Source organism: Anolis sagrei, chromosome 1 (genome assembly GCF_037176765.1).
Source record: "Anolis sagrei isolate rAnoSag1 chromosome 1, rAnoSag1.mat, whole genome shotgun sequence".
NCBI lineage: Eukaryota > Metazoa > Chordata > Lepidosauria > Squamata > Dactyloidae > Anolis > Anolis sagrei.
This window is the reverse complement of record NC_090021.1, coordinates 148,761,370-148,778,577: the sequence shown is the minus strand read 5'-3', so window position 1 is coordinate 148,778,577 and position 17,208 is coordinate 148,761,370. Positions and strand designations below refer to the sequence as shown.

Below are 17,208 nucleotides of genomic sequence, written 5' to 3'. Positions count from 1 at the left end.
TATTTGTGTATATGTGTATTTATGTATTATGCATAAATACACATGTGGTTATGCTGAAGCCCCCAGTGGTGCAGTGGGTTAATCCGCTGAGATGTTAAACTTGCTAACCGTAAGGTCACGGGCTCGAATCTGGGGAGCGGAATGAGCTCCCTCTATTAGCCTCAGCTTCTGCCAACCTAGCAATTCGAAAACATGCAAATGTGAGTAGATGAATAGGTACCTCTCCAAGAGGAAGGTAACAGTGCTCCATGCAGTCATGCCAGCCACATGACTTTGGAGATGTCTATGGAGCTTAGAAATTGAGATGAGCACCAACCCCTCCCCCTCCCCGAGTCGGACACGATTGGACTTAATGGGATCAGATCCTGGGATATAGGGCCTGTCTGGAAGAGTCTTTAGTCTCTAAACTGTCATATAATCCACTGTTCCACCCCTTATGAGCTCCTCCCTTACAAATATACCTTTTTGTTTTCTTATCTCATCCAGAGTTTTATCATTCTATGTCATTCATTGGGCCTGGTCTTTGTGTTTAATTTTTCACTCTGTCGTTTTGCACTCTTTTATTTTACTCCTATGTTTTATCTATTTTATTGTGATGTTATTTTTTGTAGTTTTATATTTATTTTGCTGTCCTGTATTATAGGGCTTGGCCTCATGTAAGCTGCCCGAGTCCACTTTGGGGAGATGGTGGCAGGGTATAAATAAAGATTATTATCATCATCATCATCATCATCATCATCATCATCATTATTATTATTATTATTATTATTATTATTATTATTATTATGTCATGGGAACAATGTGGTTATGTGCATGTGTTGTAGTGTATTATTTATCTTTTGGCTTTTTAAGTGTCTTCCGCTGTGTTTTTCAGTGTTTTTATATATGGTCACTCGTTGGCCTGTTAGGTGTATTGTGTCCAAATTTGGTGTCAATTCGCCCAGTGGTTTTTGAGTTATGTTAGTCCCACAAACAAACATTACATTTTTATTTATATAGATAGATTATCCATTCTTCCTCTTCATCGTTTACTAGCCAAGCAATATTATGTCTCTGTGGTCCACACTCTTATTTTTTTAGGCATTCTCCTCCATGTCCGTTATGTTGATATGTGTCAAGTCATTTTTTTTCTTTACAATATTGCAAAATGAAAGACTTTTCTCTTTGCATCCTTGGGGAAAGGATTGCTTGTCTCTTGCCTAGATCATTAGGTCTCCTCATGGTCCCTATGCACTTGTTCTCACAATATTGGGATCAGTTTGGGTCCTTCCACACAGCCATATAACCCAGAATATAAAGGCAGAAAATCCCACAATATCTGCTTTGAACTGGGTTATCTGAGTCCACATTGCCATAAATTCCAGTTCAAAGTGGAAAATGTGGGTTTTTATTCAGCTATGTGGAAGGGGCCTGAGATAGTTTAATTCTGGGTTGGTTTTTATAGAAAAATGTGGTGATCTGTTAACATAATATGAGTATACTAATCCAACAAAATATATTCTACTGAATTATTTGTTCAGTTTGCTTGTAAGACTTTCTTGGCACTGTTTTCTTATATAATCAGTTAAAAAAAATAAACAGAAATCACCACCTACCTTCAAAGCTGGCAAAGATGATTAGATTGTCGTTTTTCAGGAATTTTCTTCGGTGCAATTCACTGTGTGGCAGGATGTAATTCCAGCCCCACATTGGGCCTATGTATTGGTTATAGAAAGGATCAAAAGATCCAGTAGTTGTGGGTTTATCCCAAAAGTATCTGCCATCTGTTGTGCAAAAATTAAATAAACAAAGAAGAAATGCTGAAACAAATTGTACCCTTCTATGATTAAATAAAATGAATCCGGAGTAAGGAAGGTAGGCATGCGCGCACCCGCCTCTCTTTCTCTCTCGGCTCGCGAGGAGGAGGTGGCTAGAGGCCACAGCAGCTGGACTAATAATAATAATAATAATAACACTTTATTTGTACCCCGCTACCATCTACCCAAGGGACTCGGTGCGGCTTACATGAGGCCGAGGCCGAATACAACAATACAAGCAATAATCACAACAATACAAGCAATTAAAATAAAACATAACATATAACATTATCAATTAGACAACATACAATTAAAACTATGGGAAGGACAAATGTAAAATTAAAATTGGAAATAGTGCTGAACATGGACGAAAAGGTGATAGTGGCATTTGTGGAAGACATATGAGCAGACCTAAAGAAATGTAAAGTGCTTTAGAGAGACAAAGTGCTATGGGATCGTTAATCCGGGAAGGCACATTGGAACAACCACGTCTTCAAGCTCCTCCTGAAGACTGCCAGAGTTGGGGCCTGCCTGATGTCCTTAGGGAGTGAGTTCCAGAGTCGAGGGGCCACCACCGAAAAGGCCCTCTCTCTCGTCCCCACCAATCGTGCCTGCAATGCTGGCGGAATCGAGAGGAGGGCCTCTCCAGATGAACGAAGAGATCGTGTGGGTTCGTACACAGAGATGCGGTCACGCAGGTAGGCGAGTCCCAACCAGTTCAGGGCTTTGTAGGTAAGAACCTGCACCTTGAATTGGGTCCGGTAGATGAATGGCAGCCAGTGGAGCTCCTTGAACAGGAGGGTTGACCGCTCCCTGTAAGGAGCCCCAGTTAACAACCTGGCTGCCGCCCATTGGATCATCTGAAATTTCCAGGGACTAGGAGTAGGCCTGCATGTACAGCTGCAGGTTGAGTGGCCCGCCGCATCTGAAATGCTTTGGACCAGAAGTGTTTAGGAGGGGAGAGGCAGGGGTAGCAAGAGGGATATACTGGCCACTTTTCCCTCCCTCTCTCTAGCGACCTCTCTCTTAGCTGTTTGGTTTTTTCCCTCATGCAGGACGGGACCCGGTGCCAGGGAGGGGTGTCATTTTAATGCATTTGATGTATAGTCATTTAGCTTTGAGAGTTTTAAAGTCTTTTCCGCTGTTCTTTTGGAGGTTTTTATGAGTAATGGTCACAGATTGGTCTGTTAGGGGTGTAGTGTCCAAATTCCATATCAATTAGTCAAGTGGTTTTTGAGTTATGTTAATCCCACAAACAAACATTACATTTTATTTATATAGATCGTGAGCCTCCTTGGGCCCCATACTGAAAAAAAGGGAGGATATAAATGGCAATGTATTAGGCTAGATTCTAGAAGGTAAAATAATCAAACAACAGTTAACAAAACAAGGCAGAGTAGCATGTGTGGGGATTTGTAAACAGGCACTATGATGTAAGTGGTAGGCCTGGGTAACAACGGAAAATTTTGTTTCTAAAATCGATTCGTTTTTTGGGGTTTTTTGCGTTTCGATATTTAAAAGAATTCCGATTTTTTTTAAAAAAAAAGTTCGATATTTACAAAATTTCGTAAATGGTAAAAAAATTACAAAACAATAACGAAACAATAACGAAACAATAACGAAACAATAACGAATCGATTCGTTAATGGCGGACGCGACCGCGCAATACACTAAAAAACCTCCAAATGTGACAGGGGGAACTCCTGAAGCTTCCCTCTCCCTCTGTTCTTGACTGTTGGTGTGATATTATAATTTTTTTTCACTAATTAAACAAAAAACAACTATAAAACTTGCCCCAGACATGCGGAAATAATAACGAAACGACCTCAAACCAATAACGAAACGAATACATAACGAAATACGAAGCATTTACAAAACGAATTGAAAAATTCGTTTCGTTTTTAAGTTGCTCCAGAATGGTTCGTTATCGCTTCGTTAACAAAAAAAATAACGAATTTTTAACGAATTACGAATTAACAAAACGAAACCGCCCAGCCCTAGTAAGTGGGTTGGCTGGGAAGACATATGTTGGTAGCTGATTGGCTGAGCCAGTCAGGAGCCAGAGTTCTGATTGGTTACTGTCTCTGGCTTGCTGCTGAGACAAATGGTTTTAACTGTAACTTTCACCCCAGAGAGTGAAGAGAGTGCTGACTGGAAACAGCCAGGAAGGAAATGACTGCCAACTCTCTGAAGCCTAATCATTTCTAAGGCATGAAGCAGAGAGGCTGTGAATTCAGAGAGGCTGCTGTTTGACCTTTTGAACTGAAGTAAAGTTACTGTTACTTGTTACACAAGCCCAAGCTACACTTTCATAGAATCATAGAATCATAGAATAAAAGAGTTGGAAGAGACCTCATGGGCCATCCAGTCCGACCCCCTACCAAGAAGCAGGAATATTGCATTCAAATCACCCCTGACAGATGGCCATCCAGCCTCTGTTTAAAAGCTTCCAAAGAAGGAGCCTCCACCACACTCCGGGGCAGAGAGTTCCACTGCTGAACGGCTCTCACAGTCAGGAAGTTCTTCCGCATGTTCAGATGGAATCTCCTTTCTTGTAGTTTGAAGCCATTGTTCCGTGTCCTAGTCTCCATGGAAGCAGAAAACAAGCTTGCTCCCTCCTCCCTGTGGCTTCCTCTCACATATTTATACATGGCTACTTTATTATACTGCAGGGTATATCTTGCTTTAAATACTATGGTAATGAAAAAATGTTAAACACAAACTTCAAAATGACACCTCAAATGTACCTTTTGAATATGCCTGAGGAAGAATTAGAAAGAAATTTGGAAAAATATTGTTTTACACAACAGTGGCAGCTAGAATAGTATATGCTAGATATTGGAAAACCCCAGGTATACCTCCTTTAGAATAATAGGAAAAAATATATTATAGATATGTTGATAATGGACAAAATAACTGTATTATTAAGAGGAGAAATATTAGACAACTTTGTTAATTAATGGCAACCAATGATTCAACACCTTAATGTAAAGTTAAATTAAAAATGTATATAGAGGATCCTATAAGACTGTAGACAAAGAAGAAGTGGATGTAAAGTAAGAATCTATGATATCTTTTTATTAGGCTTGGGCAATCCATGGTTCTAAATGGTTCTAAAGTACTTACAAAACTAAAGTTCTGGTGGTGAAAATTTCAGAACTCTAACAAAACTTTCAAAATTTAATTATTATTTCATTATTGGTGATTTTAATGGCAGAACCAATTAGGAACTGCCATTTATTATGAAATTTTGAGAGTTTTGTTAGAGTTCTGAAATTTTCACCACCAGAACTTTAGTTTTGTAAGTACTTTAGAACCATTTAGAACCATGGATTGCCCAAGCCTACTTTTTATGTATTATTTAGATAGTATACTGTGACCCCTTAATAGAAATATATTATCAGATAAATTTATTTATTTATTTATTTCTTGCATTTCTTGACCGCCCCTCTCAGCCCGGAGGCGACTCTATAAATGATTATAGAACATTAATAGATAGAAAGTATTGCACTGTATGCAACAAACACTTGCAAATATATGTTTACTTAAATAAAATAAAAATAATTTTAAAAATAAATACTATGGTAATGCTTGTGTTTATTTACATTTACCAACCCTCACAGCATGGAAAACTAGACTTCAGCTAATCAATCAACGTTGAAGTATGGAATAGGCCGTAAACTTACTATGAAGCTCTTCTGGGTCTGTTGTAAAGGTCCGACTTGATGACATCCTTTGGGTTATGTCAGGCTCTTGATCGACTATGGTGAAGGTCACCTGCCTATTCCCAGCTGGCCACTCCAGAACACCATCGTTCTGGCTACTACACAGAGCAAACATGATTCCCACATAACTTCTGCTTGTTGAGCTGGCTGGACCATGAGGAAAAAGTCTGAGCACAAAGCAGTAACCCTCTGAACTATAGAACAGAGGACTTGAAATGTTGTCTCCTTTTGAGGTTCTATTTAAAAGGGAAGTAATGTTTCTTATCTGCCAGATGCCGGTGGGACATTGTGTTTCTGTCAAGCTGACTTCATCGATATTAACACCGCCAGTAGAGCTGGATGGATTTCCTTTGATGCCATGGAAAACATATCGGAATTTAGTTTTGCTCCTGAAAGGAATGGTGGCTAAATTCCAGTTTCGCTCTCCATCAGCTGTAAAGAAAGAAGATCTGAGCATTTTTGCTACAACATCAACACCCTTTGTAGTAATTGGTGCATCTTATTAGGCTTCTCAATAGGAAATGGCTAACATTGAGTTGGAAGGCATCTCATGGACTGTTGAATCCAACCTCTTGCTCGGTGCAAGTTCTCTGGCTAAAGCATCCCCAGCAGGTAGTAGTCCAAACCCCACCCCCTTTTTTAGGCACTTGGCTCCATTGTTGAACAATTGTTTATTTATTTATTATTTATTTATTATTATTTATTTAAAACACTTATATTTCACCCTTCTCACCCCGAAGGGGACTCAGAGCGGAGCACAACATATACATGGCAAACATTCAATGCCTGGATACAATTATTACGAGGAGATAATTAAAAAACATTTATCTAAATATTAAAATACACCATTTAAAATAACACAATTTAAAACCGTCCTAGCCATCCGCATCAAATCCAATTGGCCCTGTCATCTTTCCCATTGTCACTTCATTGCCCTGTCCCGAAAGCTTGGTCCCATAGCCAAGTTTTTACCATCCTTCTAAAGGACAGGAGGGAGGGGGCCAACCTGATCTCACAAGGAAGGGAGTTCCATAGCCGAGGAGCAATCACCGAGAAGGCCCTGTCTCTTGTCCCCACCAATCGCGCCTGTGACAATGGCGGGACGGAAAGCAGGGCCCCCCTTGGAGGATCTTAATCTCCGTGATGGTACATAGAGGGAGATGCATTTGGACAGGTAATTTGGGCCATGGCCATTTAGGGCTTTATAGGCCAAAGCCAGCACTTTGAATTGTGCCCGGTAGCAAACTGGCAGTCAGTGGAGCTGGCGTAACATGGGAGTTGTATGCTCCCTGTATGCCGCCCCAGTTATTAACCTAGCTGCCTCTCGTTGGACTATTTGAAGCTTCCAAGCAGTCTTCAAAGGCAACCCCATGTAGAGTGCGTTGCAGTAGTCTATCCTAGATGTAACGAGAGTGTGGACCACCGTGGCCAAGTCTGACTTCCCAAGGTATGGGCGCAGCTGGCGCACAAGTTCTAATTGTGCGAACGCTCCCCTGGCCACCGTTGCAACCTGGGATTCCAGGCTCAGTGATGAATCCTGGAGAACTCCCAAGCTGCGAACCTGTGCCTTCAAGGGGAGTGTGATCCCATCCAGCACAGGTTGCGACCCTATACCCTGTTAGGCCTTGTGACTGACCAGGAGGACCTCTGTCTTGTCTGGATTCAACTTCAATTTGCTCGCCCTCAACCAGACTGTCACAGTGGCCAGGCACCAGTTCAGGACTTGGACAGCCTCCTTAGCATTTGGTGGAAATGAGTGATAGAGTTGGACATCATCAGTGTACAGATGGCATCAAAATTCTTATTGCAAAGAAGTTACTTCTAATGTTCAATTTAAATTGACCCTCATGTAACTTAAAACCATTAGACCTACTTCTTACTTCAAATATATTTGGTGGAGGGAACCACTTTCTGTTGCTTCCCTAGTCAGACTCAGGCTGAATCTACACTGCTCTATATCCCAGGATCTGATCCCAAATTATCTGCTTTGAACTGGATTATATGAGTCCACACTGCCAGATAATCTGGGATAAGAAGATAATCTGGGATCAGATCCTGGGACATAGGACAGTCTAGATCCAGCCTTAGGCCCCATCTACACTGACATATAAAACCCAGATTATCTGCTTTGAACTGCCATTCATCATTTCTGGATGCTTTTGTTTTGTTCCTATAATATTACATCATTAAAATGTATTCCAGACTTTATTACACAAACCATTTACCTATTTCACCACATAATAGTCACAATGCAACTACTATGAAGTGGCGACCATTATGCAATGAAAAAATGCATTTTACAAACCTGCTTGCCTCTCCCCTTTGCAGATACAGGGCTTGTGTGGGTGCGTCTATTATGTGAGAAATGTCAAGATTAGATTATGGCACCCCAAAAATGGGAGTGTAACTTATACACCGGGGCAACTATTATGTGATGAAATACGGTATATTCTGGGTATGAAAAATCCATATCTAAGTGGTGCTGTTGGAAATTTAATTATTAACCTTGTTGTAAATAAAAGATGAAAGTTCAAGGCTTACCAGAGATGGTTTGTAGTTTAGCTGTCTTCCGAACATTTCCAGTTCCGTCATCACTTTTAATCCAAATAATGAGTTCATCTTGTAGACTTCCATCAAATTTATAAAAAAACTGAAGGCATTTTTCATTCCTTCTTGGGTAAAGGATCCGGGATTCCAAAACGGCTGATTCGCCTGACTGTCCTGCTGTAGTGTCCAGACGCATAAAATATCCCATCTCTACAAAGCAGATAGAAGCAGATGTTGTTGTCCTATCTCCTGATAACAACAGACTGCGCAAATGACTGAGACAAATGGGGCAATGTCTGAATGTCTATGCAGAAGCAATTTGAGTAAAATTTAATATGACTTCCTAATGTAAAAACAGTGACTCCAATACATCTTAATCTCATGTTTCTCCTTGGGGTTGACAGGGAGAAGGAGCTTGGAGATGCACATATGGAAATAAGATGGAAGATGCTGTGTGCTATGAAATTGGAAGTGAAGGAGAAAGACGTAGAGAAGAAGTCCATCCAGGACTCTTGAGAAGGGAATAAGAAAAAGAGGAAGAGCAGAGTGGAATTAGGCTCGGACAAGCGAGTAAGATGGCCCTACTTAGCCTTAGCCCTAATCAGGCCACGTGAGAGTGAGTAATGTAATGCTCAAGCAGATGAGATGGGGCAGTCCTTTATTCTGAGAGCTCCTTCATCCCCTGTTTGTGTATCCAGCTAAAGGTAAAGTTTTCCCTTTTACATTAAATCTAGTCAAGTCCGACTCTTGAGGTTGGTGCTCATCTCCATTTCCAAGCCAAAGAGCTGCCGTTGTCTGTAGAAGCCTTCTAGGTCACGTGGCTGGCATGACTGCATGGAGCACTGTTACTTTCCCACCAAAGCGGTACCTATTGATCTACTCACATTTGCATGTTTTCGAACTGAAGAAGAAGAAGAACTTTATTTTTCTACCCCGCCTCCATCTCCCTGAAGGGACTTGGGGCGGCAGGCATGTAGCCGGGGGGAGGGGGGGCTTGAGGGGCTTCAGCCCCCCCCCCCGAAATTCGCGAAAAGGCCTTACTGGTGCATTATTTAAACTGTTATGTTTATTCATATCATGATCTGATCACCATACTCAATATATCCCATATGCATGGGGGTATTGGGGTAATGATACAAAAGGTTTGCTAGGGTAGACCCTCTTTCACTCAGACTCAGCCCCCCCCCCCCGAAACTCATTCGTCGCCCCCCCCAAAACCTCCCCTGAAAAAAACTCACCCCCCCCCCCCAAATCGAAATCCTGGCTACGGGCCTGTGGGGTGGCTTAAATGGGGCCCAAGCCCAAGGCACAATACAATTAAAAACAGAGCAATAACAATCAAGACAGCATAAAACAGCATAAAACAACATAACAATAATAGCTAGCAACAACAATAACAGCAGACTAATTTTGGAGGGGGGAGGGAGAGTCACTTAGCAGAAGCTGGGGCTAACAACAGAAGCTCACCCACCCTATGGATTTGAACTGCCAACCTTCTGGTCAGAAAGTTCTGCAGCTTAGCAGTTTAACCACTGCAGCCCTGATATGTATCCAGCTTGGAGCCTAAATTTAATGATATTCCACTCTTTCCTGTACATCCAGTAGCAAAGAAGCTGGTTGTTGTGCGAAGCTAGCGTTTGCTGTCAGTAATGGGTGGGATGAGGACAAATAAACTGAAGCTCCCTCTGGCAAAAGATCAATCAAAAGACAAATCAAGGACAGAGATTAATCCCGTGCTGGATGGGATACACTTCCACGGAAATCTCAGATTTCCGGCTAATGTGTTCTCTTGGACTCAGATCTTAGCCTAGATGCTTAAGTTTTGACAGTGACCAGGAGTAGTGCCTTGAGAGGAGAGCAATGACCAATCTCGATAAAATAGTGAAGAGTAGAGACATAACACTGGCAACGAAGTTTTGCATAGTAAAAGCAATGGTATTCCCCGTAGTCACCTATGGATGTGAGAGCTGGACCATAAGGAAGACTGAGTGAAGGAAGATAGATGCTTTTGAGCTGTGGTGTTGGAGGAAAGTTCTGAGAGTGCGTTGGACAGCGAGAAGATCCAACCAGTCCATTCTTCAGGAAATAAACCCGACTGCTCATTGGAGGGAAGGATAGCAGAGATAAAGATGAAGTACTTTGTCACATCATGAGAAGAAAGGAAAGCTTAGAGAAGACAATGATGCTGGGGAAAATGGAAGGAAAAAGGAAGAGGGGCTGACCAAGGGCAAGATGGATGGATGGCATCCTTGAAGTGACTGGATTGACCTTGAAGGAGCTGGGGGTGGTGACGGCCGACAGGGAGCTCTGTCGTGGGCTGGTCCATGAGGTCATGAAGAGTTGGTAGTGACTGAACGAATGAACAACAACAGGAGTAGTGCATTTGCAAGTCTATGACCTTCTACAGTTCCTCAGATAGATGAATGTTAGGATTCGGTTGCAATACTGTGTGGCGTGGATAACTTTCCTTCTGTCTGACAAACTTACACAGCATTGGAGTTTTACTTCTAAGAATAGCACAAATATTATGTGACCATAAAGAAGCAACTCTTGTTTGCTCCAGTTGTTTCAACTCGGTCAACCTGATAAACAAGGACATGACTGCACAACTCCACCTGGCGGAGAAGGCAAGCAACACAGACACAAAAAGACTCTGTCCCCTGTCCCATTTTTGCCGCTAACAGGAAATATACATCCAGAGAAGACATGCTCTCATACTCTACCTGCACAGTGGTCCACAAAGTTGTTGCCACTATTTGAGATTGCAGTATGCTGCCAATCTGCATCATCCTTTCCATTCTGGATCATGCCACAGATATTAATCGATTCAAAGGAACACTGGTCAAGTAGCGTGAGGCTAGAAGCTGTAGGATATGCCAGAAATTACATATACATGTTAAAGGGGGAAAAAGTTTGCTTTGTGGCAATTATTCCCCATTGTGAAAATCGGCCATATTTCTGCACTTAAAGGAAGCCCCTACAGAATTCCACGTGCCACTGAAGTGAAGCAGAACAGAAATGACTTCATTGTCTCTTTCCAATTTAATAGAGTAAAAAAAAATAAACATTCCCAAAGAGAATCTAAATACACAAAAAAAGATATCAACTTACCACAATTGTACATGCGGTTCAGTCTTTGTAGGTCTACCCTACTCAAATCCTGGCTTTGCCCAATCACATCATTGAATTCTGGAATTTTAGTTGTAATTGAAGGGATGCTACTATTTCTGTTGAATGAATATGGCCCATAATGCATGACAGATTCATAATCATATGGTGTGTTTAAGTCAGAAATAAAATCATCGTCGTATTTGTTGAAATTGTGCTCCTGACCTAGGAAGAAATTATTGCCACACTGTTAGGAAAGTTTGAAGACAACCGCACATTCAGTTCCTTGATAGTGGATTCGAAGAGAAATCTTGAAGACAAATCTTAAAACAGTAGCATACAGTCAATGTATTGTTCCATATTCCTATGTTCATTACACTACCTATTCAAATGCCTGCTTGAACAATCAGGTCTTCACTTTCTTCTGAAATGTCAACAGGGAGGGGGCCGACCTAATATCTGTAGGAAGGGCATTCCACAGCCAAGGGGCCACCACTGAGAAGGCCCTGTCTCTTGTCCCCGCCAAATGTACTTGTGACGTAGGTGGGACTGAGAGCAGGGCTTCCCCAGATGATCTTAACACCCTAGTTGGTTCATAGGAGGAAACACGTTCGGACAGGCAAGTTGGGCCAGAACCATTTAGGGCTTTATAGGCTAAAGCCAGCACTTTGAATTGTGCCCAGTAGCAAATCGGCAGCTAGTGGAGCTGGCGCAACAGAGCAGTTGTATGCTCTCTGAGCGCTGCTCCCGTTAGTAACCTGGCTGCTGACCATTGGACCATTTGAAGCTTCCAGACAGTCTTCAAAGGCAACTCCACATAGAGAGCATTGCAGTAGTCTATATGGGATATAACCAGAGCATGGACCACCATGGCCAAGTCAGACTTCCCGAGGTACGGGCGCAGCTGGCGCACAAGTTTTAACTGTGCAAATGCTCTCCTGGTCACCGCTGAGACCTGGGGTTCCAGGCTCAGCGATGAATCCAAGATCACACCCAAGCTGTGAACCTGCGTCTTCAGGGGGAGTGTAACCCCATCCAGCACAGGCTGTAACCCTATGCCTTGTTTGGCCTTACAACTGATTTGTCTGGATTCAATTTCAATTGGTTTGCCCTCATCCAGACCGTCATAGCAGTCAGGCACCGGTTCAGGACCTGAACAGTCTCCTTAGTAGGAGGTGGGAAGGAATGACAGAGTTGGACATCATCTGCGTACAGATGACACCACACCCTGAAACTCCGGATGATCTCCCCCAGCGGCTTCATGTAGATGTTAAACAACATGGGAGACAATATTGAACCCTGAGGAACCCCACAAGACAATGGTTGTGGGTTGAACAGGTGTCCCCCAATAACACCTTCTGGGTGCGACCTTCCAAAAAGGACCGAAGGCACTGTAAAACAGTATTTCCAAGGCCCATTCCTGAAAGGCATCCCAGAAGGATACCGTGGTCGACGGTATCGAAGGCTGCTGAGAGGTCCAGCAGAACCAACAGGGACACACTCCTCCTATCTAAGGTGACTAAAACTGTCTCAGTTCCATGCCCCGGACTAAAGCCAGACTGTGCCGGATCCAGATTATTTATTTATTTATTTATTTATTTATTTATTTACTTTATTTATATACCACTTTTCTTAGCCCTCAGGTGACTCAAAGTGGTGAACAACATCGATACAAAACATCATGAGACAAGTACAGGGCAATTAAAAACAATTGTAACATAAATTATTAAACATCAGTGTTGTCCAAGAATACCTGAAGCCACCACATGTTCCAGGATTTTGCCCAAAAAGGGGAGATTGGAAACTGGCCGATAGTTGTCAAATTGAGTGGCGTCCAGTGATGGTTTTTTCAACAGTGGTTTTATTATATGTTGTTTTAAGCTCGTTGGAATATTGCCTTCCCGAAGGGAGGCATTAACCACCATCTTCACCCACTCGGCCACTCCCCCTCTGGCCTCCTTTAAAAGCCAGGATGGGCAGGGGTCTAGGATGCATGTGGTTGGCCTCATTCCTCCAAGTATCTTGTCCACATCCTTGGGTTTCACCAATTGAAATGAATCCATCAAAATCAGACAAGCAGGCGCTTGTGTTACATCCTTAGAGACTGCCGTTAACATGGTGTCCAGACCAGAACGGATCAAAGCGACTTTGTCTGCAAAGAACTGATCAATAGCTTCACAGTGGGCTGCCGAGTTTTCAGGGCTCCCATCCTGGGCGGTGGGATTTAAAAGGCCTCTGACAACTCGAAACAGCTCTGCTGGACAGTTCTTTGCAGACGCAATATTGGCCGCAAAGAAAGATTTCTTTGTGGCCTTTATTGCCACGGCATATGCCCTTAAAAAGGCCACAAGCCGTGTTCAATTTGGCTCGCTCGGATCCGAACGCCACACGCTCTCTAGTTCCCTCTTTCTTCGCTTCATCGCTGCCAGCTCCTCGTTGAACCAAGGAGCTGTTTTAGCTCGGCTACTTGAGAGGGGACGTTCTGGAGCAATCATGTCTATTGCCCTAGTCATCTCCCCATTCCAGAGAGTGACCAGGGCATCAACAGGATAACCTACTGAGGTGGCAGGAAACACCCCAAGAGCCGTCAGGAATCCACCTGGATCCATAAGCCTCCTGGGGCAGACCAACTTAATGGATCATGTCGAAATCCACCCCTGTGGGGGTTAGGGGGTGCAGTAAGTCTAAACCCGACCAGGTGGTGGTCGGTCCATGGCAATGGAGTGATGGTCAACTCCTCAACGCCACCACCGTCCTCCCATCCCTGAGAGAAAACCAAGTCCAATGTGTGTCCCACACTGTGAATAGGGCCAGATACCCGTTGGGACAGCCCCATGGTTGCCATGGCAGACATGAAGTCCTGAGCCACTCCTGATAGGTTAGCCTCGGCATGGACATTGAAATCCCCCAGCACAATAAGCCGCTTTTTCTATTATTGATATAGCACTGATTGGGTATAATTGCTAATTTCTGACCATGTGATTTCCAATAATTTACTGACAACTGTTAGTACTAAATTTTATATGATCGCTGTGAAAGTAGAGGAATTTTTTTCCAGACAGAACATCAAACTCTAGCTGAAATAAAAGATTTCGACATGACCCACAAATGATTCGAAAGGATGTGTACATTTACCTTCAATAACCTCACCCCACCAAATGTTAACATAATCATCTCGGTCACTGCGTGACTGCTCATGATAAAACCCAAGAGCATGGAGAACCTCGTGTTCGACAGTATCCTTGTATTCACAGCGCGGTCCAATAGAAACATTCTGGCCAGTCTGAAAATCTCCCACGAAAGACCAGCATCTGTGGGACAAGAACATGTAATATGCATCCATTTATGGTGAGGGGCAAAACCGCATCGTAGGAAAAAACAATCACTCTCCCTTAATGGAAAAAAAAAAAGGGCTACCAGTTCTCCTGCCTGTGCACAGCACATAGAAAAATTCATTGTTTGGCTTAGAATGCTCCAACTGCCATACTAAAGGGTTGTGGAAAGTGGTTCAACCATGTACATAAAGTGGAACATGGAGGCTTTACTTTACAGAAACATTTTTTCTAGGACCCACTTTATTTTTATTTCATATCAAAAGCATTGCATAAATTAGTATAAACATAATAAAAATACAAGGCACATAGGTGGCTAAATATATATATATTTTACCAAAAACAGGCAACAGCAGCGTCATTGTCTGTAGCCTCCAACAATTCCTCCTCTGTACATGAGGCAGGGCATAGGGGACAAGCATACAGATGCGGAGTTGTCTGTTCTGCTCCACAGTCACACAAGGTATGGGATTCTTTCAGGTAGTGCCATTTTGCCAGGTTGTCTTTTGATCTGCCCACTCCGCTTCTGAGTCTATTTAGGACCCACTTAACCCAGGAGAATGTATTCAATTGATCCCCTTCTCAGCAGCCATGTATAGGATTGTAGAGTTCATTATGTACTACAGGAAAGGAGATTCCATCTGAACATTAGGAAGAACTTCCTAACGGTGAGAGCTGTTCAGCAGTGGAACTCTCTGCCCCGGAGTGTGGTGGAGGCTTTTAAACAGAGGCTGGATGGCCATCTGTCGGGAGTGGTTTAGAATCATAGAATAGAATCCTAGAGTTGGAAGAGACCTCATGGGCCATCCAGTCCAACCCCCTGCCAAGAAGCAGGAATACTGCATTCAAAGCACCCCTGACAGATGGCCGTCTAAAAACCTCCAAAGAAGGAGCCTCCTCCACACTCCGGGCAGAGAGTTCCACTTCTGAACGGCTCTCACAGTCAGGAAGTTCTTCCTCATGTTTGAATGTGATTTTCCTGCTTCTTGGCAGGGAGTTGGACTGGATGGCCCATGAGGTCTCTTCCAACTCTTTTGAATCTGTTATTCTATGATTCTATGTATTGCAATCATGGGAAACCTCTCTTGAATTTTGGAATAGATTGTAAATAGATAAAATTGATTATGAAAACCAATCAAATATCACATTTTTATAATAAATCATGTCAAATGACTCAATCGCATGCAACATCCCAAATTAGATTACAAACTGGAAACGTTACTGAGAGAGTGTTCAATTAAAATGCTTTTATAATAGGAAACAATAAAATTAAAGGAAAGACATGCTAAACAGTTTTAAAATATATGACTGTGTTACTTTTAAAGCAAAAACACTCTGATCACATATGGTCACTCAATTTACCCATCCAATTTTTCAAACTGGAGATAGGATTTTTCCCCTTCGTAGGGTTTGAAGTCAATGCAAGATTTGAGTCGGAACATCTCAAATGCCTGCAGGATAACACCCCTGGTATTCAGATCTGAAACAGGAAACAATATATCATTATTTTTGAACTATTAAAGTAAATAAGTAAATATCCAGAGGAGGCAGGGGGCTCCCAAGTTAGTGGAATACCATATATCCAGGTTTCAGGGCCCTCCCAGACAGGCCCTATACCCCAGATTGTGATCTCAAGTTTTCTGCTTTAAACTGGATTATGTGAGTCCCCACTGCCAGATAATCTGGGATAAACAGAAAACCTGGGATCAGATCTTGGGATGTAGGGCCTGTCTGGAAGGACCCTTTGTCTGACCTTTAAAGGAGCTATCCAAAGTGCTGGCCATAGTTTGAGGACCCCTGCTTTGGAAAGTGCTAAAACACAGAGCGAGGATATTATTTATGAATACCGGTAGATTCTGTGACCAAAGAATTTCCACCCAATTTGATAGCTGCTTTAAAAAAATCCAGCAGTTACCTTTGTAATAAATCATTGCTATACAAACTATAGAAATAATACTGTGTTCATTTCTAATATGATTTTATTCACCTCCCTTCCCCCATATTTGACTATCTAATTTCCTATGAAAAACCATGTTGTCCAACATGTGACTGAATACAAAAGCCAGCATAGTGGTCTTGTTTGCTGTGCAGTAATCTTGTTATGTATCTAATAATAATAATAATAATAATAATAATAATAATAATAATAATAATTTACTGGCACAAGCCAGTAAAGGTGGTCCCAGTGGTGATCAGTAGGCTTGTTTGATCGTGTTCGTTAGTTTCTAAAGTCGTTATTAATTCGTATTTAAATTAGCTTACGATCCAATATCGAGCCATGCAGGAATAGTGTGAAAAGTAATTAAGAATCGAAACAATTTTTTCCAAATTTTCGTAATTATTTTGTAATTATTTTGTAATTATTAAGACGGGAAAGAAGGAGAGAAAAGGTGCCAGCGTTGCCTTTCCTCCCCATCCTCCTCCTCCTCCTCCTCCTCCTCCTGGAGATATTTTATTATCTTATTACTTATTTTATTATTTATTATATTATTTATTTTATTATTTTATTATTTTATTAATTTGGTATTTTCCATGATGGGGACATGGATGGGGGACTACCCTTCTCTCTCTAGTGCCCTCTTGTAGTCTCCACCCAGATAATGGAACAGTACCCTCATATCTAATGCCTTACAATCAGCATTCCAATCTGCTATGATTTTCCTCATCAGCCTAATGTAGGGCCTCTGAGCAGAACATGTA

At 42.1% G+C, this 17,208-nt stretch overlaps 1 protein-coding gene across 1 annotated transcript in view; it reads right to left on the bottom strand.

Annotated features, from left to right (window-relative positions):
- Positions 1 to 78: 78 nt before the first annotated feature.
- Positions 79 to 17,208, bottom strand: part of LOC132771717 (meprin A subunit alpha-like) — a 17,477-nt gene continuing 347 nt past the window's right edge. The window contains exons 2-9 of the mRNA XM_067463561.1: positions 15,871 to 15,988; positions 14,312 to 14,487; positions 11,180 to 11,401; positions 10,792 to 10,932; positions 8,063 to 8,278; positions 5,483 to 5,953; positions 1,596 to 1,763; positions 79 to 176 (exon numbers count right to left, since the gene is read on the bottom strand). Of these exons, the coding sequence (XP_067319662.1) occupies positions 79 to 176; positions 1,596 to 1,763; positions 5,483 to 5,953; positions 8,063 to 8,278; positions 10,792 to 10,932; positions 11,180 to 11,401; positions 14,312 to 14,487; positions 15,871 to 15,988 (1,610 nt within the window). The remainder of the gene's footprint in view (positions 177 to 1,595; positions 1,764 to 5,482; positions 5,954 to 8,062; positions 8,279 to 10,791; positions 10,933 to 11,179; positions 11,402 to 14,311; positions 14,488 to 15,870; positions 15,989 to 17,208) is intronic.